The following is a 27,190-nucleotide window of genomic DNA, read 5'->3' on the forward strand; positions in this document are numbered from 1 at the left end:
ATTGATATAGTCATTTCCAAACTAAATACTACATATTCCTACGAAAAAATTCTAGCTAGAGGTTCAGGCAACACAAAAAAATTCTCTATCAGATGGAAACCATGGTATTCTTCATCCTATTGTATAGATATTTGAGGATATTTGCGTTCTGTGAAACATCACTTGCTGTTGTGTTTTGTTGAGTTGCCTCTGACGTGTCTGAGACTCATCTCTCCTGTTACTCTGTGACTGCAGCTTTGGAGTGACGAGGTGGACAAGGTAAGCGAGCCGAGAAAACACACAGGATTCATGTTTTGCCCGGTTCCCGTTTTACCGCTTCTATCAGATAGTATAAAGGGTAACGGCTAACCAAGCAGGGGGAGGTCTGGTCCTACCGAGTGCCCATCTCTGAAGTGCCTTAATAGAGGTTTAATTAAAGGTTTAGTGCCCAGACTTAATTCCACTATCCATATATTGCTGAGAGGGAAGCAGATTGTCCGTCGCCCGTGTGGGGGGATTCTGTACTTGGTTAGATGGACGTACCCTTAAATATATATTGAGTGTTTAGCTTTACGTTAAAGAAACCACCTTGTTTTTGGAGTCTATCCTCCTCGGTCTGTCGTTGTTACCCGCACTACCCCTGCTTCTGGCATGATCCTCTCCCTCCTCCTCATTAAAAGTCTTAGCGAAGAGGGGATTTGGACATCGCATTGTAAACTGAGACGGAGATTATCCTCAAGCAGAAGCCATATGTCCCTTTACAGCTCATTCAACTCCCTAGGAGCCGTAGAGGAACACAACCCTACTTAAAACCCACTGATCGTTAAAATATATATCTATATATATGTATATATTATTTATTCTGTGCATTTTTTTAAATATTTTTGTAATGTTCATTATTTAAAGAACAGGCCATTTTGTTGCTATAGAATGCCATTTAGATTCGGTTGTATCAGAGACATTGATTTCGCGTGTGGACGTTCCATCGTTCAGTCTACAGCTTGTTTTTAGACATGCGCAGCGATCGGTAGATTAACTCTTCGTGCGCATTTCACTCGTAGCGCCGAGGCTTTCAGAGGAAGCGATTCATATTTTACCCACTTAAGTTTTATAACAGTTCTTGCTACCGTAAGAAAGAAAGTATTGCTCCGACACCCAGTTTGGTTTTATCTTTTATCGGCCAGTCTCGCCCCCAAGGATCTCCCCCCTCTATTTAGATAAGGTGTGTGGGGGTGGGTAATTGAATCGTTCTTCAATAATATTTCCTGTTTGGCTAAATGGGTGAAATATAGTCATTTTTGGATCAGCTTAACGATTGACGTGGTGAACGAGAGTACTCTCACCTTCCGAACTCATCAGGACCCTTCGGACTTCTACTGAGTCCATCAAAAAGCCTGCGGCATGCGTTGTGGCGTTAGGGTCTAATTACCTAAGTGAAGAAGGTGATGGGGCTTCGCACAGCGGCGTAGAGCTGTTAGCTTAGCAGGGACGATGCGTTAGGATCTCTATCGTTTAGCTGCTGGAAAAAATATTTTATTTTCCATGGTGTCCTCTCTGTGACCCCCCCCCGGAATGCGCTGCCACGGCTTCTTAAATGCATTGCAGTTAATGCAATGATCTGAGCCGGTACATCCACGACCTCCCCGTGGCACCGCGTGTCTCAGGAAGTCTGAGAAGGTTGGTAAAGAAAATACGCTTTTCCCCCAAAGATCTGTAATCAGCCGTTTTTCTAGTAAGCTCTACCTAGTGTAATAACCTGGTCATAATTACTTAACCTCCTGCCTTAAGAGAAGGTGTGATGGTTCTTTTTAAGGCACCTTACTGGTCACAGTCTGCTGACCGCCCATGGTCGAGCAAGTCAGTCCTTCATTCAGACCGGTCTGTGTGTCGGGTACCGGCATCGCTATAACCCCCCCCCCGTAGTGACCGGAGAGACCTAAAGTCTATTCACTACTACTACCGGCCATCGTCAAGTGGTGGAAACGGAACCAGTGAAGGGTTACTTTGTAGCTCTTTTTAGAACTTGGGTAATTGGGTGTTTGTATTGGAGAGTATATTATCTCATGGAAGCCAATGCAATATTAACGAGGTCTTTGCTTTTGCTTCACAGGCCGAACATGAACTGCGCGTAGCACAAACAGAGTTTGATCGCCAGGCGGAGGTGACCAGGCTGCTTTTGGAAGGGATCAGCAGTACCCATGTGAGTTATTTTTTATTTGATCAGGGGTATGAGATGTGACCCCCCCCCAAAGTTCAATTCATGCACAAGCGATAGGCCTTCTCTGATGTTTAATTATACAAATAGATAACATTTCTCCACGACCCACTATATAGAACAACCCGAAGACCACATGGGCTTGAAGACCGCAGTTGGATCAATTAGTGGAATCGTACTTTATATACTACTGTTTTATAGGGTCTCTCCCTCCTAAATATATTAATAATTTAAAAAAAGGGGGTTGCAGAATTGGTAAAATATACATTATGATATAAAGGTTCAGCTCTACATACACCAAATGTTATTAGCACTCTCTGGAACACAAAGCAAACTTTGGCAGATCTGTCATTTTAATATTTATTCTGAATTTTTAACGTAACAATGCAGAAAGTCTTTTCAGTTTCTATGGCAACTGTGTCTTGTTAAAAGCTTTCCCGGCAGAAAAATTATGAGAGAGGCATCATTTTACATGATCAGAATGATTTCTGTAAGGTTTTAGGAATTCACTGTGCACTCAGATTTGTGCAGATTTTAACGGAAATTGGCCAATCTCGTTAATTCATATGAATGTCCAAACAGACACCCCCCCCACAACTAAAAAACTGCATTTTTTTTGTTTTTCACGCTCTCTCTCTCAATGTCTCCCTACCTTCTCCTCCAGACTCTTCCGTGTGGCTCCTTTTCCGCAGCCCCGCTTTTTGTCTTGGCTTTTCTTGTTCTTCGCTTCTTCTGTGTTCTATCTTGGTCCGCTTCTCCCCGCTATCCGCTTCTAACCTGGCCTCCTGGAGTGCTTCCACAAAAGGGGCGGGGCCTCTGCGCACACCTCCCCCAATTGGGGGAAAGGTTGGGGGTGTGCCCTGGCTCCTCCTCTTTGCGGAAGTACTCCAAGAGACCAGCAAAAAATGCAGACAGATCCCAGAAACGCACGTTTTGGATCTGCCGCCCGAAGCCAATGCAGAATTGGTCGCTGAGGGTTCCTGCCCTACCATAATTACTAGACGGAGCCTGAATTGCTTTAAGTTGACCTAGAACACGATGTTTTTGACGCAGACGCGGTGTTTACTGAACACGGTCCGCTTCCCTGCTTCAGATTAGTGTCCTGGAAAGCCGAACGCACTGACTGTTTCCCCTCCCCCACCAGGTGAATCATCTCCGCTGCCTGCATGAGTTTGCCGAGGCCCAGGCCACGTACTACGCTCAGTGTTACCAGTACATGGTCGACCTGCAGAAACAGCTGGGCAGGTAGGTGGGTTGTACATCAGCTCCTCCCACTCACAGCTAACTTTGGTATGATGCATCACCTTGTACCCAAATTCTCCTGTTCCATGTGTGATCCATAATGTTAATGTTTCTTCTATCCTTTTCCTATGCTGGCAGTTCCAGAAGTGAGGGGTAAGTATAGGTTAATGTAGTTAAGCGGATTTGGACGTTTCGCAGTATTTTCCTCCGATACTCAGCGATTTTCTGGTTACTACCCGCAGGTTCCCCGCCACGCTTGTTGTGAATGCAGATTCTACCCCTCCGCCTCTCAGTACCTCTCCACCACCCGCTACGCTTCCCGTGCTCCAGGCCGTCAGTCCCAATCCAGGGGACGGGACGCTGAACGCTATCGATGTGAAGCCCCCTTCAAGCGGCACCAGGAAAGCTCGAGTTCTCTACGATTACGAAGCTGCAGACAGCACCGAGCAGACACTCGCGGCGGACGAGGTGAGCATCAAGCTTCTCATCCTTAAATGTCTTATCGCCTAAATGTGATGTTCCTAAATCCCGCTCCTTTGATTTTGCAGCTAATCACCGTGTACAGTCTCCCCGGTATGGATCCAGACTGGCTGGTGGGTGAGAGGGGAAACAAGAAGGGTAAAGTACCAGTTACTTACCTGGAGCTCCTTAGCTAGACCCGACTCCACCAGGACAGCAAACTTCTCAAACAAGCCAATGTCTCCGGAGGGCTGATTGTTTGCTAGATGCTGCTGCTTCGTTTGGTTTTCTTCCTGTCTTACAGACTGAAGCTGCACACGTCACCCCTTATTTCTCGCAAGTTGCCCTTTTTTTTTTTATTGAATGTTACCCTTACGTTGCAGGATGGGTCTTTGGCGTTTTTGCCGGCCTCTCCTGCACCTAAGGCGTTGCGTTTCTCCTGTTACGTTTCTCCTGTTACGTTTTCATTCCACGTCCCACTCCTGAGAACCCCCGTGTCGCTGTCTTTCCCGTGACCAAATCTGCTTGCACTAACGTTTAAAATGCAAAGACTTCTAATATTTTCTGTATGATATAACGATAAACCAGGCCAGCATAGATAAGCCCTTTGCTGTCCGTTACAGATTGGAGCCTCCCTCCCATCTATTAGTTTTTTGTATAACTGTCGCCTTTTTTATTTCAATCTCCCATTTATAAGCGTTTTAACCCTTTACATCAGCTTCTGCACGGGACTTTTTTTTAATGGCTTTGTAGCATGCAGGCTGAGGTCCCCGTACCATCATTATGCAGGGGATACAGTAGCTTTTATCCTGCATCTAATATATTTACATTTATTATTAAAAAAATAAGTAATTTATCAAATCGCAATCCAAAGGACTAACGATTACGCTCGCTTTACAAACCCTGTATCACAGGATCCCTTTAACACGTTATATCGCATTGATTGACTACTTGCTCTGGTGGAATAAAATCATCTACAGCTAGATGCTGCTGCTTCGTTTGGTTTTCTTCCCGTCTTACAGACTGAAGCTGCACACGTCACCCCTTATTTCTCGCAAGTTGCCCTTTACATTAAAATACTTTACATTAAAATAGGAATTAAAGTTAGCTATATATACAATGTGATACCAAAAGTATAACTCAAGGAATTGTTTTTAATTGTTTAATATACCTTGGCATCAATACTTTGGCATAATATTTCTACTCTGGGTGGACAATAGTTAATACATTTTATATATAAAATATTTTAATCTTTATATATAATAAAAAATACCTTGTTTCCCCACCCAGAGTAGAAAGATTAGGCAAATTGTTTCCATTGTTGCTCAATACATCTGTTATTCTACCAAGGCTCAGAACCCTTGGAGCGTACAGCTGCGGAGACTTAAGACTCCCATGACTCTCAGCCGCACAAGGACTGGCTGCATATATGGTGCCGGTTCAGCCTATACCCACACATGGTTACACCAGACTACCTTTCGGTCTATTTACACCAGAACGTCTCTAACCCATAAAATGTATCTGTTGAAAGTCCATTTGTTTTGGGTCTTGTGTGTTATTTAATTGCCTGTTAGATGTTAATAAATTGCAATCATTCCCGCAACTTGCAAGACTGTTTGTTTTCACCCCGCTTCCATGGAAAGTAAACAGTATATGTAAATACCCTTTATTTTAGTTACAGTATAAATATTTTTGTTTAAAAAAACAAAACAAAAATTGTGACGTCTGCAGAAGGAGAGGCAAAACGGACTTTGGTGCACAGAAAGAAAAACATGCACTTACGGAAATTGCCCAAAACACCCCGTTCTGAGGGACAGACACTGCTCTTGGGCTAAGGCAGATACCGTGGTTACGAGGAGCATTCCAGAAATCCTCAAACTTTACATTCCAAAAACCGTAAACATGGCAGCATCGGGGTACGATAGTCTTGTGTTATCCAGAGTGTGTATTAAAGCTCGAAAGCCCCAAACACGCACATGTCAGATGGCAGTTTCATTTATTTACGGTAGTTCGGAGGGTTTTGCGCGAGGTCCTTTATCGCTGCAGCTGTCGTACGAATGCATGCACAAGCTGGATGATAGGATCCTGTGCTTCGGGGGCAGCCTTTGCAAATGTGGCAGGTTGTGACTGTGGAGAGGGAAGGAGACCTCCAGCCGGAGAGGATGGACCCCCACGTCGGAGGTAGCGAGAGATGCTGGATAGCAGGGTGCTCTGAAATAACATGGGGGGGGTATTACATGTCTGATAAAAATATCTATAAATGTGCATAAATCACAGTAAATACAACAAGCAAGCTAAATAACGCCACACCTTTTAGAAAGCGCACAAACCTAAATATAAGTGTGTGTGTTAAGTTGTATACGTATGCAAACAAATCTGTGTGTATATATTATAAATATAATTTAAAAATAAACATGGAAAATATAGTTGATCCATGGCCTAGACAATAAGATTGGATGTCTCTGACCAACTTGCAGCTGATGAGCGATACACAGACTATGGCAGGTGGGTAAAATTTCAATTAAAATTGAATTAACCGGGGCGTGGCCTGGCTGCTGAGGGAGATGGCTGTGCAGTAAGAGAGCTCTGTCTCTTTAGCCTGAAAAAGCGACCCACACTGCAGCTAATTTAACTAACTTTACCTCCTCTGCTGCTCTGGACCTTGCTGTCACCCTGCAACTATGCCTGTTCGTAAAAAAAGGCATGCCAGACAGGAAACAGTGGCAAAATTCTGCTTTTCCAGGTCACCTCAGGCATTCCAAGATGGCACTGACTGCTCACAGGATGCTGCCTCCTCGTCCTCACAGCCGGCTGTTCTCTCACAGCCTGCTGTTATCTCAGCTCAGAGGTCTCCTGCTCCTCCACTCGCTCTGCCTCTGATTCAGCCCTTCACTGCCTCTCCTCACAGGAAATGTCCAGGTCAGTGTCTCCACAGGCCCCCTCTGTCTCCTCATTCACAGAAGAAGCTGCATTTAACCCCTACAGCCCTGCAGCTCTCCCTGGCTGTGAGCTGCTCTGCCCAGCCAGCACTCCATCACAGAGCCCTGCAAAGCAGCATCCCAGGCTCTCTACTGCTGTTAATGATCCTGACATACAAAGAAGGGAAATACAAGATGCCCTCACTGTATCTGATCCTTTTTTTTTTTTTTTATCAAATGTTTATTTGTTTTTTTTTTCCAGAAGCATAAAAGGATACAGAAAGGAAGAAAGGGAAGGGGGATATTGCACAATCACAATAACATTTAGTACATCACAGTTTTACATTCTCTTTGATCATCCAATATCAAAAAAAAAAAAAAAAAAAAAGGAGCCGAGGGTACTATTTATAAGATATTATAAATATGGTTGATTTTTGATATCCAGTCCTCATATATTGATTTTCTTCTATAGTGATTCGGACCCATCCAACCTAAACCTTTTTCCATGTGTAATTGAAATAATAACTGATTTTTATATTGAATAATGGAAAAGGTTTGGTTGCTTTTCCAATTCCTGGCAATTAATACTTTGGCTGCCGCCATCGCATGAGTTAATAAGATTTTCATTTCCATAGATATACTTGTCGGGAATATGTGGAGAAGTGCACACTCAGGGGATTTCGTTATTTTCCGATTAATTAATTCTGTAAGGAGGTCAAAAATCTTATCCCATAACTGACTAACTATATTACATGACCACCATATATGTATATAGCTACCTTTATCTTTGGTGCATCTCCAACATATATTGGATGACCCGGGGTACATTGAACTTACTCTTATCGGAGTCAAATACCAATAATTTAATAATTTGAAATAATTTTCTCTAATCGAAATTGAATGGATAATGTTGTGTGTAGAAAAGATTGCTTTTTGCCAGTTTTGTTTTAAAATCGGTATTTGTAAATCTTTTGTCCATCTAAAAATGGTATTATCACGGTCTACTTCATCTAATTTCTGTAAGGCTTCATAGGTTTTAGTTAGAATTTTCTTACACTCTTTTCCAGTGAATATATGGCCTAATTTTAAGTGGATTTCTGAATCAGCATTGTAAAGAGTGTATCTCAAAAAAATTTTTATTCTTAAATAAGAAAAAATCTCCTTAGAAGGTAATTGAAATTCTTGGATTATTTGAGAAAAATTTTTGATCTGGTTATCGGACAAAATATCTTTAATATATCTAATCCCCACCTTTTTCCATGTTAATAGTGAAATATCTTGTAAATTAGATTCAATGACCTCTAAACTTGTGACATCTAGGATTTTATCTTTTAGACCAAAGTTCTTCTTGATTTTAGACCATTCTTGTATAATTTCATTAAAGACTGTACTATTTCCTACCGAACTCTTTGTTTTCAATTTATCTTGAGAGTCCCAAATAACCGTATCTAAATTGTCAAAACCAACTATAAATTGCTCCATCTTGGACCAAGGTTTGATCTTATTAATTTCCACTTGTGTATTGTAGATATGAATTAGCATACACGCCTCATATGCGCGTTTTATCATAGGGAAATTCAGACCTCCTCTGTTCGATTTTTGAGAAAGAAGTTTAATTCCTAATCTAGATTTTTTGTTGTTATTAATAAAATTATTAAAAGAGGTTTGGATGATATGTAGCCAAGTCACAGGTATTTTTAAAGGTAGATGTCTGAATAAATACGTCCATTTGGGGAGGATATAAGCATTTATTATATTTATCCTTCCAACCCAGGAATACATAGCATTTTTCCAATTCTTTAATGGGGAGTTGGTTTCTTTAATACAGGAAAGGAAATTCTTTGTTCAATATTAGCCAAATCTATAGTATCTATGATACGTCTCACGTTGTCATATGTAATTCTATTTGGAACAAATCCGATCTGATCAGAATGAATTAAAAATGCAATAACCTGTTTTAATCTTTCTGCTAATATACCTGCAAATATTTTCATATCTTCATTGAACAAAGAAATGGGTCTATAGTTAGTAATATCTTCAGATCTTTTATTTTGTTTATGTATGGGAATGATATTGGCCCTCAATAATTCCTCTGGCGCGTTTTCTTCCTCCATTAATTCATTAAATAACGCTGATAAATGTACTCCTATATCTGCCTTAAATTTTTTATAAAAAAGGCCACTGAAACCATCTGGTCCAGGACTTTTATTACTCTTGATCTTATGTATAACTTTTATGACTTCAGACTCCACTATAGGTTTATTTAATTGTATCAGTTGTTCTTTTGTCAATTTTGGCGTAAGTACGTTAGCTAAGTATTTTTTAATTTGTTCCAAATTAGAATTATTATTTAGATTATATAGAGCCGAATAGTACCTATTAAAGGCCTGACCAATCGCTTTCGGCGATGTAAGTATTTCATTTCCTTCTATAATTTTATATATACGATTGTTAGACTGATTTTTTTTAAGCCTATTTGTCAATGCTTTATCTACTCTATTATTTTTAAAGTACCAGCGCTGTTTTAGTTTCTCAAGATTTTTCCCAATTTTTTCAAATTCTAAATCCCTTATTTTTCCTTTTACTTGCTGGATTTTGATGGATCGTAATTTAGTTGGAGATAGTTGATTTAGTTTAGTGAGATCATAAAGATTAATATATAGAGTAGATAGCTCCGGGCCTCTTCTTTTATTTTCTAGTTTTGCTATTTTAATAAGGTATCCACGTATTACGCTTTTAAAAGCACACCATAAGGTGGTACGGGATATCACTCTATCATCATTCTCCAAAAAATAAAATTTCATTAATTTCTGTAATGCTTGTACATGTTGTTGTTGGCCCAAAATAAGATTATTAATTCGCCAGTCTTTAAGGATTTTCTCTGATTGACTCGAATTGGTTTCACATATAATCGCATTATGATCTGACCAAATAATATCTTTAATCAAAACCTTTTTTATGTTATATACTAGAGGGCAGTTTCCTATCAGCAAATCTATGCGCGCATACGAGGCGTGTGGTATGGAAAAATGCGTATACTCTTTTTGAGTTGGATGTAGTACTCTCCAAATATCATAGAGATTATTTTTTTTGAAGAAATTTGTTAGTCTAATTGCCGATCTTTCTGACCTCGGATCCTGCCTTGTATCTCTTCTTGTGATCTTATCCATTTCCATATTTGGAAATACATTGAAATCACCTGCCATAATGAGAGTCCCTTTTATATATTTTTCGGCTTTTGAAAATAAATCTTCTATAAATTTAATAGTACCTGTATTTGGAGCGTATAAATTAATTAAAGTATATAATTGGTCTTCTATTCTACATACTATGATGATGTATCTAGCTTCGGAATCAATATCTTGGTACAAGATTTCGAACCTTATATTAGTGGTAACAATTATGGCTACCCCTCTCTTTTTTTTATATTGAAGAGAGGAAGCAATAATTCTAGAGATCTGTTTACTCTTAATAGGAATGTCTAAAGTACTTAACCAATGTGTCTCTTGTATGAAACATAAATCAATTTTTTCTTTTTTTAAGATTTTTAGTAATGTGGATCTTTTTTGAGGACTGTTTAACCCTTGAGTATTTAAAGAGAAAATTCGCACCATCTTTTTAGAACTTTATTCTTATACCCTCAGCTCATATAAATTAAAAATAGAAATAAATAAGAAAATGGATTAAGAAAAAACAAAAAAAGAGAAAAAAGCTTAAAAAGAAAGAGAAAAGGATATAATCTCTTTCTAGAGATACCCAACTCCAAAATTTTTAGGAGTGGGTGTGATCCTTCCCCTCTACCTGGACCATACAAACTGTACCTCATGACGTGATTTTTCACTACTTGAGGTTTACATTTAGGAAGGCCCCTTATGGAGTTCGCGGGAATTATTTCTAATTTTGTGTCTTGCTGATAAATTAAATAGATTTAAAAAGGAAGTGGATAACAGATTGAGAAAAGGAGAGGAGAAAGACGAGTAAAAAAAAAAAAAAAAAAAAAAAATTCCTTTCAGAGAGTTTAAATACTTTATATAGTAAGTTGCAATCTAATAATATATAAGACTCTAGATAAAGTGCATATGTATACCAATTTCTATTTTAAACACCCTAAATTTAGTAAAGTGCTACAAGAGTGTATTACAACGAAATAGATTTAGCAGCAAAGTTTTTATGCGTACGCAATTCTCTCTGGAGGGTAAGTCAAAAAACAATATTGAGTTAATACAATTTATAACAAAATAAATAAATAAATAAATAAATAGATAAATAAATAAATAAATACATATATTAACATTCATTCTAGAGAGTTAAAGTACATTGAATATTAAATTGCTGTCTAATAATATGAGAAACTTAGACCGATATACTCGAAAAAGTGTATGTGTATACAAAGATTCTATTATAAACACCCTGAAATTTATAAAGTGCTGCCAAAGTGCATCGTCGATTTAATTATTTATTTATCTTTCCCCTTTTTCCTTTTCTTTCCTTTTTCCAAAGTGCTTGTGCTTATACTATACTCTCTGGGCGCTCAACCATACGAAAGTGTTACATAAGTGCATTTAACAACAAAAAATAGATTATATTAAATATTTTGACTCCATATTATACCGAAATTTTTGTGAACATACAAAAATATTTCCTTAAAATGCACTTAATAATTGTCAGTAACTATTATGTCTTTAATTAATATATAATATTTTATTTAATAAGTTACTTTCTAATAATACAAAAAGTTTAAATATTATATTCTCAATAAAGTGCATGTGTAAAGTGCATGTGTATTCATAATTCTATTTTCAACGCCCTATAAAGTGCTGTGAAAGTGTATTGCTAATGTTTCCACCAAATAAATTTAGCACCAGAGTACTTAAATTTACATTATTCTCTCTAGATGCTCGACCATAACAAAAAAAAAAAAAGAAAAGAAAAAAAAATTAATTCAAAAATACACCACAATTTTTGTGAATAATCAGAAATATTTCCTTAAACTATTATTACTCTAATTAATCTCACTGAATTTATCTATATATTACTCCATAGTTAAACATATCACAAAAATAAATAATTCAGTAATTCAACTTTACAGAATCCCACCATTTTTGGGCATCTTCTATAGATCTGAGTGTTATTGCTCGATTTTCGTAAGTTACTATTAGATTAGATAGTTGGTCCCATTTATATCTTAATTGTTTCTCCCGTAAATATTGAGTAATAGAACTATATTGGGAGCGAATTTGTCTTGTACGTCGTGATATATCTTGTAGAAAAATTAATTTTTTAAATCTGGGATCATCCGTCTTGTATTTTCTTGCTTCTTGAAGTATTTTCTGTCGTGCATCTATTGTAGAAAACCGAACAATAACGTCCCGTGGAGCTTCTGAAGCAATTTGCGGTGGTTTAGCGACTCTATAAGATCTTTTTATTGAAGATATTTCTGGGAAGTCGTCAATACCCATATCCTGAAACAACAGTTTTAACTGAGGCATCGGGTCCGAAGAAATAGGTTGATCTATTAATCCCCTGATACGAATATTTTTACGTCGATTTAAGTCTTCCATAGATGTTATATATGATTCCAATTTTAATATTGTTTCTTCTGAATTCCTTAACTTTTTAGTCGTTTCCTTTAATATCAAGTCCATCTTTTTTCTATTAGATTCATTCGATCTCCAATGAGGTTGATCTTTTTTGATATATCTTCATAATGATTCTGTAACTCTTGTTTAATTAGAATTAGTTGTTGGTCAGCACATGATTGTATACATTGCTGCATTTTAGAGTGTGAAAATGCTTCTTCTTGTTTTTTTGTAATTTTAGTAGATTTTTCATGAGAAGATATTTCTGAGTATTCTGCCGAATCTTCCAACAGTGAAGTAAGAGTTGCTGAAATTGAATCATCCGGGTTTATATTTTGCGGTGATTTCTTACTAAGGTTGGGAGAGAATATAGATGCTGTTTTTCTATCTTTTTTAGCCTCTACATTCCTCTCTCTCCTCTTGTCTTCAGCTGTTTTTTTTTTGAGACATGATGTATTCCTTTATTCTCCTCCTCTACTCTTCCTTATTTAATTTTAGATGCCCAACGTATTTTTGCCAGTATTTGTATTGTCTTCTTAACTTTAATAAATTTGATTTAACTGTCTCACAGTCTTCCCGGTGTCTGCTATATTTGTATTATGTATATATTATAATCTTCAGACAAATAAAGTGCGGATTATAGTGCAAAAGATATAAGGTGCTTCAAATGTGTTCTTATTATATTTTACTTCAGCCACCTCACAATCTTTAAGATGTCCGATTATATATATATTATACTCTTCACACAGATAAAGTGCATTCTATGATATACTTCAGACACTCCTCTGACAGTTAAAGTGCGGGATATTGTGCAGAGATATGAAATGGCTTATATCAGTTCTTTCTTATCTAGATTTCAATACTTAAGATGTCCGGTTACATATGTTCTATGGTCTTCAGACCAATAAGGTACAGATTAAAGTGCCGGTTATGGTGCAAGAGTATAAGATGTAGCATATATCTTCTTCCATAGAAATTTAAATTGACGTCATGATTTTAATAGATTTACTTTAACTGCCTCTTAGTATTCACAATCTCCGTTTTTATATATGTTGTAATCTTCAGAAAAATAAAGTGCGAACAATAGTGCAGAAAGTAAAGTGCGTCATATATATATTTCTTTAAATTATCATGCTTTTTGCTTTAGCTGCCTCTCAATCTGAGAAATGTCCATTTTTATATGCTTTCTTCAATCTAATAAAGTGCAGATTATAATACTCTTCAGATACTCTTCAGGCAGTTAAAGTGTGAATTATAGTGCAGAAGTATAAAGTGCCTCATATGTATTTGTCTGCCTCTCAATCCTTAAAATGTCCGATAATATATATTTTACAATCTTCAACCACTTAAAGTGCGAGTTATAGTGCAGGGGGTAAAGTGCAACAAGAGTCCGCCTCAGCAATCAATAGATTTGGATAGACTCACTGCGCATAGATTTTATCTCCAACTCGTCCCACGGTTTTTATGTGTATGTTGATTGAGAAAAAGAAACAAAATCAGCTGGCAAACCACGGCTTTAGCACCGGACCATCGGACCAGGGAATATTCAGACGAGAAGCACACCTCAGCACAACCGCTAGCAGCCGACCATCGAGACTCAAGGCAGCAAATCAATATGCCAGTTTACCGGCATAATCAAAACGGAGCTTTCCCGCGTCGGACATCATCAGCCAGGCAGTCTTCTCTCACTTTGCCCGCGAACTCCGGACGCCGCCCCTCTGGCGTCTTACATCATCACGCCCTCCCACTGTATCTGATCATGATGCCTTAGACAACATGGCTGTTTCTAATCAGTCCCTCACGGACACAACAATGAAAACCATGTTGCAGGCTCTTCGTAAAACTTTCCTACTAGATATCCACACAATTGTCTCTCCTCTTAAAACTGCTGTGGATGGTCTGGGTGACAGAGTGGACCATGTTGAAAACAAATTTGAGGAATTTTCTGCCCCTCATAACACACTGATAGATTCACATACTGAGTTAAAGGACGACGTGGCGACATTAAAAGCGAAAATTGCTGATTTGGAAGATAGGAGCCGCCGTAATAATATCAAGTTACGTGGCGTTCCTGAAACCGTAACGCCAGCTGAAATTCCTGCATATGTGCGGTCCCTAATTGAAGCAGTAGTACCTAACTGCTCTCCTCAAGAACTGGAAGTGGATCGCGCTCACAGAATACCCCGTCCGAAACATATGGACGACTTAATTCCAAGAGATATTCTAGCACGCATACACTTCTTTACAGATAAAGAGAGACTAATGGAACATTCTCGTAGAAATGGCGGCCTTCCTGCTCCATATCACAAAATCTCTTTATATGCAGATTTATCTGCAACTACCCTTCAAGCACGTAGAGCTTTGCAACCTATAACCCAAGCTCTTCGCTCAGCTAAAATCGTCTATAGATGCTTATTCGTCGTGGAGACACTCTGCACGTTGTCCGCTCACCAGAGGAGGGAACCGCTTTGCTCAAGTCATGGAACTTAGCACCATTTCCTCAAGCAAGATCGTCGTCAACCCGATCTCAAGTTCGCATGACACAAGAATGGTCCACTGCAGGATCAAGAAAAGCGGTATGATTTGCACCTATTTTTGTCCAGGCCTTACTGGTTGGTCATACCTACTTGGCTTCAGTGCGGACTATAACCCCTCACTACACAATTGGTTCATGTTTTAAGAGCCATATGTTTTTTGCTCCTAACTGTTATTTGATTTTGTTCTTAAATGCCATGTTAATGTATATGCTAATACCATTTCTTGCTCATTCCACTCAAAGTGCCTTACCATTATCTATAGAAGGTGTGTGTGCTCGCTGGGAAACACACACTTTCGCCTTTCCCCTACTCTTACAAATCTATATATATATATTTTTTTTTAACATCACCATTTTCTATGAAAAATGGTCATACGGATAGCTAGTATCAATGTAAACGGTTTGAACACACCTCATAAGAGATCACATTTTTGGAGAGAGGCTCAATCCTTGAGATGTGACGTGATATGTGCACAGGAGACACACCTCCTTTTGGGCGATGCGGGTCGTATGAAACACCCTGCCTATAATCATATATATCATTCACACTACAGTTCAAAAACTAGAGGTGTACTAATAGCCATTAGAAATACGGTATCCTTTGTATGTAAAGAGGTTATTGCAGACCCTAATGGGAGGTATATCATATTATACTGCACCATTAATAATATTTCTATGACATTGATCTCTCTTTATGCCCCTAATGTTGGACAATCACAGTTTCTTAAAAGGCTACTTAAAGTTGCTAGCAAGGTACAATGGGGCTCATATATTTTATGTGACGATTTTAATACCGTAATGGACAATAATCTAGATTCTACCTCACTCTCTAGAACCCAACCCACTTTCTTATCATCATGGATGTGGGAAAGAGACCTTTATGACATCTGGAGGATCAATCACGGTACAGAGAGGGGTTATACTCATTTATCAGCAGCACATAACACCTATTCACGTTTAGATATGTTCCTGGTGGATAGGATATTTTTACGATCCATATTAGCTTCAACTATCGAAACTATAACATGGTCCGACCATGCGGCAATCACACTCACGCTTGACGATGAGATATCCTCACATGGAGTTTATCAGTGGCGCATTAGCCCTTTCTTACTGTCTCACCAGGAATATTCAAAGCATTTACATACTGATATCGAGGATTTTTTCAACATTAATGCACCCTCTGTAGAAAGCCCCATATCTGTATGGAATTGTCATAAAGCGGTGATTCGTGGTTTATGTATTAAATATGGCTCCATACTCAAAAAACAAAGAGAAAAACAATTAACGGATCTCCTGACTAAATTGCGAAATACGGAACAAGCTAATATAGCCTCACCATCTGATGTACTAGCCTCACAACTAACCTCTATTAGACGTGATCTCCGTTGCCACATGCTGACAACATATGAAAAAGCCCACCGAAAGACGCAAGCCCACTATTATGCCCAAAACAATAAGACGAGTAAATTATTAGCACATCGCTTAAAAAAGCGACAATTAAATTCCCGCATACCTTTTCTCATTCACCCGACCTCTAACAATAAGCTCTTCTCCCCATTTGACATCTCTAATGGTTTTAAGACCTATTATTCTCATTTATATAACTTAAGAGACTCGATTATATCCCCCCCAGATCACATAAAGGCTATTCAGACATATCTGGACCGCTTACATCTACCACGATTGAATTCTTTCCAATTAAATAAATTAAACGAGGAGATCACCACAGAAGAAATTCAAAAAACCATACGTTCTCCTCCATCCGGCAAGGCCCCTGGCCCTGACGGTTTTACTAGCATATATTATAAAACCTATAACACTAGTCTGTCCCCCTATTTACGAAACTTCTGTCGGGTGGCCATGTCCAGTGGTTCATTACCCAAAGAAAACTTACAAGCCCTGATCACCACCCTCCCAAAACCAGGCAAATCTACTGACCACCCTCAAAATTTTAGACCGATCTCTCTACTGAATCAGGACCTAAAAATATATGCAAAGGTCCTAGCTAATAGAATTGCCTTAATTCTCCCACATCTAGTGAACCAAGATCAGTCGGGTTTTGTCTCGGGCCGTCAGACCTCTGACAACACCAGAAGACTTTTAAATATCTTCCATTATATTGAGGTGGACAGCGCCCCTGCTTTGATCCTCGCCTTAGATGCCGAGAAGGCTTTTGATAGGTTGCACTGGTCGTATGCTTTCTCGGTATTAGAACATATGGGTTTTGCTGGTAGTATATTGCTGGCGGTGTCATCTTTATATTCCAACCCCTCAGCGAAAGTTTTATCTAATGGTGCCTTATCTGAGGAATTCAATATTACAAATGGGTCACGACAGGGGTGCCCTCTTTCCCCTTTAATTTATATCTTATCCATGGAGCCACTGGCTCAGGCCCTTCGACTAGATGACAGAATTTCTGGGTTGAGTATTAATGGTAGAGATCATCTCATCTCTCTATATGCGGATGATGTCATCCTTTCCCTCACCCTGCCAGAAACATCTTTACCTGCAGTTATGGAAAACATCAACACATACGGTCAGCTGTCATATTATCATTTAAATAACTCTAAAACACAGGCTCTCCCTCTGAACCTTCCCCCTCAGCAATTAACATCCTTGAAGTCCCAATACCGGTTTGACTGGCAGGTAGCTAGTCTAAAATACTTGGGAGTAGCATTGTCATACCCCTTCTCTTCCCTATTCACTAACAACTACATCCCCCTCCTTGCAACTATTGAGTCAGACTCTGCGGAATATGCTAAGCATGAAGTCTCGTGGTTGGGCAGAATAGCTACTTTAAAAATGTTCATATTACCAAAAATTCTTTATTTATTTAGGACATTGCCCATACACCTCCCTGAATCCTTTTTCATTAAAATAAATAGAATCCTGTCACATTTTGTATGGGCTGGGAAGAGACCAAGATTATCGGCTACCATTATCACTAAATCAAAACTCGCCGGAGGGATTGGGATGCCTAATATTAAAGGTTATTACATATCTACTTTGATAACTCTCCTAAAACAGTGGTGGTGCGATACTTCTAATTCACATTGGGTCCACATTGAAAATTCCTCGGTATATCCCTACAAAATTAGTGATCTTTTACTACTTCCAGCCTGGAACCTTCATAGGCCTCCTCTCACAAACCCATTAGTAAAAACCTCATATAATGTTTGGCTGCAATATCATACTGCCTTATCTTCCTCTACGGTGCCCAACCTTGGGGAACTACCGTTGTCAATAATTCAAGCCTCCAGTCCAGGGCTTGAATTAACTAGCTGGTCTTTATGGGGTATATCTCATGTCAAGCATATATATGATGCTAATGGATTAATGACATTTGAAACCATTCGACGCACATATAATTTATCCAATAAGGATTTTTACAAATATCTACGTATTAAACATTTTTTACAATCTTTGACCCCCTCCTCTTTGCATGTAGATAACGTCACTCTCAAATACCTCTCATCTGATATGAAGGGATTAAAACCTATATATACTCTTTACACTAAATCTGATAAATGTAATAAAACTTATCCCATAAAACAATGGGAAAATGATATAGGAATAAATGTAGCCCTTCAAGATTGGCAGTTAGCTTTTAAATGTTCACATAAAGCTCTTCAATGCTCCTCACATGCAGAATCCGCCTTTAAGACAGTATCCCGTTGGTACTATACTCCGGATAGGATAGCTAAAGCTTTCCCTAACTCTTCAAATAAATGTTGGAGAAAGTGTGGCCAGAAGGGAACCTTATACCATATCTTATGGAATTGCCCTCTTATACAATCCTATTGGGTAGAATGTAAAAGCCTTCTTTCTACGATATTAAACTGCCCTGTAAATTGGTCGCCTCAATTGATTTTACTTTTTCTAGGGATACAAGCTGTTTCCCCACAATATCGGGAATTATTCTGTATCATTTGCATTATTGCAAAAAACACTCTTGCAAGCAAATGGAAAACTGTGGAGATTCCCTCTATTGATATAGTCATTTCCAAACTAAATACTACATATTCCTACGAAAAAATTCTAGCTAGAGGTTCAGGCAACACAAAACAATTCTCTATCAGATGGAAACCATGGTATTCTTCATCCTATTGTATAGATATTTGAGGATATTTGCGTTCTGTGAAACATCACTTGCTGTTGTGTTTTGTTGAGTTGCCTCTGACGTGTCTGAGACTCATCTCTCCTGTTACTCTGTGACTGCAGCTTTGGAGTGACGAGGTGGACAAGGTAAGCGAGCCGAGAAAACACACAGGATTCATGTTTTGCCCGGTTCCCGTTTTACCGCTTCTATCAGATAGTATAAAGGGTAACGGCTAACCAAGCAGGGGGAGGTCTGGTCCTACCGAGTGCCCATCTCTGAAGTGCCTTAATAGAGGTTTAATTAAAGGTTTAGTGCCCAGACTTAATTCCACTATCCATATATTGCTGAGAGGGAAGCAGATTGTCCGTCGCCAGTGTGGGGGGATTCTGTACTTGGTTAGATGGACGTACCCTTAAATATATATTGAGTGTTTAGCTTTACGTTAAAGAAACCACCTTGTTTTTGGAGTCTATCCTCCTCGGTCTGTCGTTGTTACCCGCACTACCCCTGCTTCTGGCATGATCCTCTCCCTCCTCCCTCATTAAAAGTCTTAGCGAAGAGGGGATTTGGACATCGCATTGTAAACTGAGACGGAGATTATCCTCAAGCAGAAGCCATATGTCCCTTTACAGCTCATTCAACTCCCTAGGAGCCGTAGAGGAACACAACCCTACTTAAAACCCACTGATCGTTAAAATATATATCTATATATATGTATATATTATTTATTCTGTGCATTTTTTTTAAATATTTTTGTAATGTTCATTATTTAAAGAACAGGCCATTTTGTTGCTATAGAATGATATTTAGATTCGGTTGTATCAGAGACATTGATTTCGCGTGTGGACGTTCCATCGTTCAGTCTACAGCTTGTTTTTAGACATGCGCAGCGATCGGTAGATTAACTCTTCGTGCGCATTTCACTCGTAGCGCCGAGGCTTTCAGAGGAAGCGATTCATATTTTACCCACTTAAGTTTTATAACAGTTCTTGCTACCGTAAGAAAGAAAGTATTGCTCCGACACCCAGTTTGGTTTTATCTTTTATCGGCCAGTCTCGCCCCCAAGGATCTCCCCCCTCTATTTAGATAAGGTGTGTGGGGGTGGGTAATTGAATCGTTCTTCAATAATATTCCCTGTTTGGCTAAATGGGTGAAATATAGTCATTTTTGGATCAGCTTAACGATTGACGTGGTGAACGAGAGTACTCTCACCTTCCGAACTCATCAGGACCCTTCGGACTTCAAAAAGCCTGCGGCATGCGTTGTGGCGTTAGGGTCTAATTACCTAAGTGAAGAAGGTGATGGGGCTTCGCACAGCGGCGTAGAGCTGTTAGCTTAGCAGGGACGATGCGTTAGGATCTCTATCGTTTAGCTGCTGGAAAAAATATTTTATTTTCCATGGTGTCCTCTCTGTGACCCCCCCCCGGAATGCGCTGCCACGGCTTCTTAAATGCATTGCAGTTAATGCAATGATCTGAGCCGGTACATCCACGACCTCCCCGTGGCACCGCGTGTCTCAGGAAGTCTGAGAAGGTTGGTAAAGAAAATACGCTTTTCCCCCAAAGATCTGTAATCAGCCGTTTTTCTAGTAAGCTCTACCTAGTGTAATAACCTGGTCATAATTACTTAACCTCCTGCCTTAAGAGAAGGTGTGATGGTTCTTTTTAAGGCACCTTACTGGTCACAGTCTGCTGACCGCCCATGGTCGAGCAAGTCAGTCCTTCATTCAGACCGGTCTGTGTGTCGGGTACCGGCATCGCTATAACCCCCCCCCCGTAGTGACCGGAGAGACCTAAAGTCTATTCACTACTACTACCGGCCATCGTCAAGTGGTGGAAACGGAACCAGTGAAGGGTTACTTTGTAGCTCTTTTTAGAACTTGGGTAATTGGGTGTTTGTATTGGAGAGTATATTATCTCATGGAAGCCAATGCAATATTAACGAGGTCTTTGCTTTTGCTTCACAGGCCGAACATGAACTGCGCGTAGCACAAACAGAGTTTGATCGCCAGGCGGAGGTGACCAGGCTGCTTTTGGAAGGGATCAGCAGTACCCATGTGAGTTATTTTTTATTTGATCAGGGGTATGAGATGTGACCCCCCCCCAAAGTTCAATTCATGCACAAGCGATAGGCCTTCTCTGATGTTTAATTATACAAATAGATAACATTTCTCCACGACCCACTATATAGAACAACCCGAAGACCACATGGGCTTGAAGACCGCAGTTGGATCAATTAGTGGAATCGTACTTTATATACTACTGTTTTATAGGGTCTCTCCCTCCTAAATATATTAATAATTTAAAAAAAGGGGGTTGCAGAATTGGTAAAATATACATTATGATATAAAGGTTCAGCTCTACATACACCAAATGTTATTAGCACTCTCTGGAACACAAAGCAAACTTTGGCAGATCTCTCATTTTAATATTTATTCTGAATTTTTAACGTAACAATGCAGAAAGTCTTTTCAGTTTCTATGGCAACTGTGTCTTGTTAAAAGCTTTCCCGGCAGAAAAATTATGAGAGAGGCATCATTTTACATGATCAGAATGATTTCTGTAAGGTTTTAGGAATTCACTGTGCACTCAGATTTGTGCAGATTTTAACGGAAATTGGCCAATCTCGTTAATTCATATGAATGTCCAAAACAGACACCCCCCCCACAACTAAAAAACTGCATTTTTTTTTTTGTTTTTCACGCTCTCTCTCTCAATGTCTCCCTACCTTCTCCTCCAGACTCTTCCGTGTGGCTCCTTTTCCGCAGCCCCGCTTTTTGTCTTGGCTTTTCTTGTTCTTCGCTTCTTCTGTGTTCTATCTTGGTCCGCTTCTCCCCGCTATCCGCTTCTAACCTGGCCTCCTGGAGTGCTTCCACAAAAGGGGCGGGGCCTCTGTGCACACCTTCTCCCCCAATTGGGGGAAAGGTTGGGGGTGTGCCCTGGCTCCTCCTCTTTGCGGAAGTACTCCAAGAGACCAGCAAAAAATGCAGACAGATCCCAGAAACGCACGTTTTGGATCTGCCGCCCGAAGCCAATGCAGAATTGGTCGCTGAGGGTTCCTGCCCTACCATAATTACTAGACGGAGCCTGAATTGCTTTAAGTTGACCTAGAACACGATGTTTTTGACGCAGACGCGGTGTTTACTGAACACGGTCCGCTTCCCTGCTTCAGATTAGTGTCCTGGAAAGCCGAACGCACTGACTGTTTCCCCTCCCCCACCAGGTGAATCATCTCCGCTGCCTGCATGAGTTTGCCGAGGCCCAGGCCACGTACTACGCTCAGTGTTACCAGTACATGGTCGACCTGCAGAAACAGCTGGGCAGGTAGGTGGGTTGTACATCAGCTCCTCCCACTCACAGCTAACTTTGGTATGATGCATCACCTTGTACCCAAATTCTCCTGTTCCATGTGTGATCCATAATGTTAATGTTTCTTCTATCCTTTTCCTATGCTGGCAGTTCCAGAAGTGAGGGGTAAGTATAGGTTAATGTAGTTAAGCGGATTTGGACGTTTCGCAGTATTTTCCTCCGATACTCAGCGATTTTCTGGTTACTACCCGCAGGTTCCCCGCCACGCTTGTTGTGAATGCAGATTCTACCCCTCCGCCTCTCAGTACCTCTCCACCACCCGCTACGCTTCCCGTGCTCCAGGCCGTCAGTCCCAATCCAGGGGACGGGACGCTGAACGCTATCGATGTGAAGCCCCCTTCAAGCGGCACCAGGAAAGCTCGAGTTCTCTACGATTACGAAGCTGCAGACAGCACCGAGCTGACACTCGCGGCGGACGAGGTGAGCATCAAGCTTCTCATCCTTAAATGTCTTATCGCCTAAATGTGATGTTCCTAAATCCCGCTCCTTTGATTTTGCAGCTAATCACCGTGTACAGTCTCCCCGGTATGGATCCAGACTGGCTGGTGGGTGAGAGGGGAAACAAGAAGGGTAAAGTACCAGTTACTTACCTGGAGCTCCTTAGCTAGACCCGACTCCACCAGGACAGCAAACTTCTCAAACAAGCCAATGTCTCCGGAGGGCTGATTGTTTGCTAGATGCTGCTGCTTCGTTTGGTTTTCTTCCCGTCTTACAGACTGAAGCTGCACACGTCACCCCTTATTTCTCGCAAGTTGCCCTTTTTTTTTTTTATTGAATGTTACCCTTACGTTGCAGGATGGGTCTTTGGCGTTTTTGCCGGCCTCTCCTGCACCTAAGGCGTTGCGTTTCTCCTGTTACGTTTCTCCTGTTACGTTTCTCCTGTTACGTTTTCATTCCACGTCCCACTCCTGAGAACCCCCGTGTCGCTGTCTTTCCCGTGACCAAATCTGCTTGCACTAACGTTTAAAATGCAAAGACTTCTAATATTTTCTGTATGATATAACGATAAACCAGGCCAGCATAGATAAGCCCTTTGCTGTCCGTTACAGATTGGAGCCTCCCTCCCATCTATTAGTTTTTTGTATAACTGTTGCCTTTTTTATTTTAATCTCCCATTTATAAGCGTTTTAACCCTTTACATCAGCTTCTGCACGGGACTTTTTTTTAATGGCTTTTTAGCTCTCTCTCTCAATGTCTCCCTACCTTCTCCTCCAGACTCTTCCGTGTGGCTCCTTTTCCGCAGCCCCGCTTTTTGTCTTGGCTTTTCTTGTTCTTCGCTTCTTCTGTGTTCTATCTTGGTCCGCTTCTCCCCGCTATCCGCTTCTAACCTGGCCTCCTGGAGTGCTTCCACAAAAGGGGCGGGGCCTCTGCGCACACCTTCTCCCCCAATTGGGGGAAAGGTTGGGGGTGTGCCCTGGCTCCTCCTCTTTGCGGAAGTACTCCAAGAGACCAGCAAAAAATGCAGACAGATCCCAGAAACGCACGTTTTGGATCTGCCGCCCGAAGCCAATGCAGAATTGGTCGCTGAGGGTTCCTGCCCTACTATAATTACCAGACGGAGCCTGAATTGCTTTAAGTTGACCTAGAACACGATGTTTTTGACGCAGACGCGGTGTTTACTGAACACGGTCCGCTTCCCTGCTTCAGATTAGTGTCCTGGAAAGCCGAACGCACTGACTGTTTCCCCTCCCCCACCAGGTGAATCATCTCCGCTGCCTGCATGAGTTTGCCGAGGCCCAGGCCACGTACTACGCTCAGTGTTACCAGTACATGGTCGACCTGCAGAAACAGCTGGGCAGGTAGGTGGGTTGTACATCAGCTCCTCCCACTCACAGCTAACTTTGGTATGATGCATCACCTTGTACCCAAATTCTCCTGTTCCATGTGTGATCCATAATGTTAATGTTTCTTCTATCCTTTTCCTATGCTGGCAGTTCCAGAAGTGAGGGGTAAGTATAGGTTAATGTAGTTAAGCGGATTTGGACGTTTCGCAGTATTTTCCTCCGATACTCAGCGATTTTCTGGTTACTACCCGCAGGTTCCCCGCCACGCTTGTTGTGAATGCAGATTCTACCCCTCCGCCTCTCAGTACCTCTCCACCACCCGCTACGCTTCCCGTGCTCCAGGCCGTCAGTCCCAATCCAGGGGACGGGACGCTGAACGCTATCGATGTGAAGCCCCCTTCAAGCGGCACCAGGAAAGCTCGAGTTCTCTACGATTACGAAGCTGCAGACAGCACCGAGCTGACACTCGCGGCGGACGAGGTGAGCATCAAGCTTCTCATCCTTAAATGTCTTATCGCCTAAATGTGATGTTCCTAAATCCCGCTCCTTTGATTTTGCAGCTAATCACCGTGTACAGTCTCCCCGGTATGGATCCAGACTGGCTGGTGGGTGAGAGGGGAAACAAGAAGGGTAAAGTACCAGTTACTTACCTGGAGCTCCTTAGCTAGACCCGACTCCACCAGGACAGCAAACTTCTCAAACAAGCCAATGTCTCCGGAGGGCTGATTGTTTGCTAGATGCTGCTGCTTCGTTTGGTTTTCTTCCTGTCTTACAGACTGAAGCTGCACACGTCACCCCTTATTTCTCGCAAGTTGCCCTTTTTTTTTTTATTGAATGTTACCCTTACGTTGCAGGATGGGTCTTTGGCGTTTTTGCCGGCCTCTCCTGCACCTAAGGCGTTGCGTTTCTCCTGTTACGTTTCTCCTGTTACGTTTCTCCTGTTACGTTTTCATTCCACGTCCCACTCCTGAGAACCCCGTGTCGCTGTCTTTCCCGTGACCAAATCTGCTTGCACTAACGTTTAAAATGCAAAGACTTCTAATATTTTCTGTATGATATAACGATAAACCAGGCCAGCATAGATAAGCCCTTTGCTGTCCGTTACAGATTGGAGCCTCCCTCCCATCTATTAGTTTTTTGTATAACTGTTGCCTTTTTTATTTTAATCTCCCATTTATAAGCGTTTTAACCCTTTACATCAGCTTCTGCACGGGACTTTTTTTTAATGGCTTTGTAGCATGCAGGCTGAGGTCCCCGTACCATCATTATGCAGGGGATACAGTAGCTTTTATCCTGCATCTAATATATTTACATTTATTATTAAAAAAATAAGTAATTTATCAAATCGCAATCCAAAGGACTAACGATTACGCTCGCTTTACAAACCCTGTATCACAGGATCCCTTTAACACGTTATATCGCATTGATTGACTACTTGCTCTGGTGGAATAAAATCATCTACAGCTAGATGCTGCTGCTTCGTTTGGTTTTCTTCCCGTCTTACAGACTGAAGCTGCACACGTCACCCCTTATTTCTCGCAAGTTGCCCTTTACATTAAAATACTTTACATTAAAATAGGAATTAAAGTTAGCTATATATACAATGTGATACCAAAAGTATAACTCAAGGAATTGTTTTTAATTGTTTAATATACCTTGGCATCAATACTTTGGCATAATATTTCTACTCTGGGTGGACAATAGTTAATACATTTTGTATATAAAATATTTTAATCTTTATATATAATAAAAAATACCTTGTTTCCCCACCCAGAGTAGAAAGATTAGGCAAATTGTTTCGTAAAACTTTCCTACTAGATATCCACACAATTGTCTCTCCTCTTAAAACTGCTGTGGATGGTCTGGGTGACAGAGTGGACCATGTTGAAAACAAATTTGAGGAATTTTCTGCCCCTCATAACACACTGATAGATTCACATACTGAGTTAAAGGACGACGTGGCGACATTAAAAGCGAAAATTGCTGATTTGGAAGATAGGAGCCGCCGTAATAATATCAAGTTACGTGGCGTTCCTGAAACCGTAACGCCAGCTGAAATTCCTGCATATGTGCGGTCCCTAATTGAAGCAGTAGTACCTAACTGCTCTCCTCAAGAACTGGAAGTGGATCGCGCTCACAGAATACCCCGTCCGAAACATATGGACGACTCAATTCCAAGAGATATTCTAGCACGCATACACTTCTTTACAGTTAAAGAGAGACTGATGGAACATTCTCGTAGAAATGGCGGCCTTCCTGCTCCATATCACAAAATCTCTTTATATGCAGATTTATCTGCAACTACCCTTCAAGCACGTAGAGCTTTGCAACCTATAACCCAAGCTCTTCGCTCAGCTAAAATCGTCTATAGATGCTTATTCGTCGTGGAGACACTCTGCACGTTGTCCGCTCACCAGAGGAGGGAACCGCTTTGCTCAAGTCATGGAACTTAGCACCATTTCCTCAAGCAAGATCGTCGTCAACCCGATCTCAAGTTCGCATGAAACAAGAATGGTCCACTGCAGGATCAAGAAAAGCGGTATGATTTGCACCTATTTTTGTCCAGGCCTTACTGGTTGGTCATTCCTACTTGGCTTCAGTGCGGACTATAACCCCTCACTACACAATTGGTTCATGTTTTAAGAGCCATATGTTTTTTGCTCCTAACTGTTGTTATTTGATTTTGTTCTTAAATGCCATGTTAATGTATATGCTAATACCATTTCTTGCTCATTCCACTCAAAGTGCCTTACCATTATCTATAGAAGGTGTGTGTGCTCGCTGGGAAACACACACTTTCGCCTTTCCCCTACTCTTACAAATCTATATATATATATTTTTTTTTAACATCACCATTTTCTATGAAAAATGGTCATACGGATAGCTAGTATCAATGTAAACGGTTTGAACACACCTCATAAGAGATCACATTTTTGGAGAGAGGCTCAATCCTTGAGATGTGACGTGATATGTGCACAGGAGACACACCTCCTTTTGGGCGATGCGGG

At 40.6% G+C, this 27,190-nt stretch overlaps 4 protein-coding genes across 7 annotated transcripts in view; 3 read left to right on the plus strand and 1 right to left on the minus strand.

Annotated features, from left to right (window-relative positions):
* The first annotated feature begins 141 nt into the window (after positions 1–141).
* Positions 142–4,868, plus strand: LOC128503698 (endophilin-B2-like). 2 transcript variants are annotated; one of them, XM_053473876.1, is made up of 6 exons: positions 142–258; positions 2,090–2,179; positions 3,339–3,439; positions 3,575–3,589; positions 3,679–3,904; positions 3,985–4,868. In XM_053473876.1, the coding sequence occupies exons 3-6, from the start codon at positions 3,411–3,413 to the stop codon at positions 4,090–4,092; spliced, it is 378 nt and encodes a 125-aa protein (XP_053329851.1). In that variant the 5' UTR covers positions 142–258; positions 2,090–2,179; positions 3,339–3,410; the 3' UTR covers positions 4,093–4,868. The 2 variants fall into 2 exon arrangements, with proteins under 2 accessions (XP_053329851.1, XP_053329852.1); XM_053473877.1 differs by lacking the exon at positions 3,575–3,589.
* Positions 4,869–5,547: 679 nt separating this feature from the next.
* Positions 5,548–27,190, minus strand: part of NUP188 (nucleoporin 188) — a 42,762-nt gene continuing 21,119 nt past the window's right edge. For both annotated transcript variants that reach the window (XM_053473863.1, XM_053473862.1), the window contains exon 44: positions 5,548–6,106. In XM_053473863.1, the coding sequence (XP_053329838.1) occupies positions 5,930–6,106 (177 nt within the window). In that variant the 3' untranslated portion in view covers positions 5,548–5,929. The remainder of the gene's footprint in view (positions 6,107–27,190) is intronic.
* On the plus strand, positions 16,792–23,229 carry LOC128503094 (endophilin-B2-like). The gene is made up of 7 exons (XM_053473116.1): positions 16,792–16,855; positions 16,970–17,136; positions 19,153–19,176; positions 20,997–21,086; positions 22,253–22,353; positions 22,593–22,818; positions 22,899–23,229. The coding sequence occupies exons 1-7, from the start codon at positions 16,792–16,794 to the stop codon at positions 23,004–23,006; spliced, it is 780 nt and encodes a 259-aa protein (XP_053329091.1). The 3' UTR covers positions 23,007–23,229.
* Positions 24,039–25,097, plus strand: LOC128503696 (endophilin-B2-like). Of its 2 annotated transcripts, XM_053473874.1 has the most exons (4): positions 24,039–24,197; positions 24,333–24,347; positions 24,437–24,662; positions 24,743–25,097. In XM_053473874.1, exons 1-4 carry the CDS (start codon positions 24,169–24,171, stop codon positions 24,848–24,850), a joined length of 378 nt encoding a protein of 125 aa, XP_053329849.1. In that variant the 5' UTR covers positions 24,039–24,168; the 3' UTR covers positions 24,851–25,097. The 2 variants fall into 2 exon arrangements, with proteins under 2 accessions (XP_053329849.1, XP_053329850.1); XM_053473875.1 differs by lacking the exon at positions 24,333–24,347 and having other exon boundaries at positions 24,042–24,197.

Source organism: Spea bombifrons, chromosome 8 (assembly GCF_027358695.1).
Source record: "Spea bombifrons isolate aSpeBom1 chromosome 8, aSpeBom1.2.pri, whole genome shotgun sequence".
Lineage (NCBI taxonomy): Eukaryota > Metazoa > Chordata > Amphibia > Anura > Pelobatidae > Spea > Spea bombifrons.

What these genes read in the sequence shown, in the direction of transcription:
- LOC128503698 (XM_053473876.1), top strand. Translation starts at nt 3,411, where the DNA reads ATGGTCGACCTGCAGAAACAGCTGGGCAG. An exon ending in AGACACTCGCGGCGGACGAG is followed by an intron (nt 3,905 to 3,984) that starts GTGAGCATCAAG and finishes TTGATTTTGCAG; the next exon opens with CTAATCACCGTGTACAGTCT.
- LOC128503094 (XM_053473116.1), top strand. Translation starts at nt 16,792, where the DNA reads ATGTCCAGTGGTTCATTACCCAAAGAAAACTTACAAGCCCTGATCACC. An exon ending in ACTGGTCGTATGCTTTCTCG is followed by an intron (nt 17,137 to 19,152) that starts GTATTAGAACAT and finishes CTGTGACTGCAG; the next exon opens with CTTTGGAGTGACGAGGTGGA. An exon ending in TGACACTCGCGGCGGACGAG is followed by an intron (nt 22,819 to 22,898) that starts GTGAGCATCAAG and finishes TTGATTTTGCAG; the next exon opens with CTAATCACCGTGTACAGTCT.
- LOC128503696 (XM_053473874.1), top strand. Translation starts at nt 24,169, where the DNA reads ATGGTCGACCTGCAGAAACAGCTGGGCAG. An exon ending in TGACACTCGCGGCGGACGAG is followed by an intron (nt 24,663 to 24,742) that starts GTGAGCATCAAG and finishes TTGATTTTGCAG; the next exon opens with CTAATCACCGTGTACAGTCT.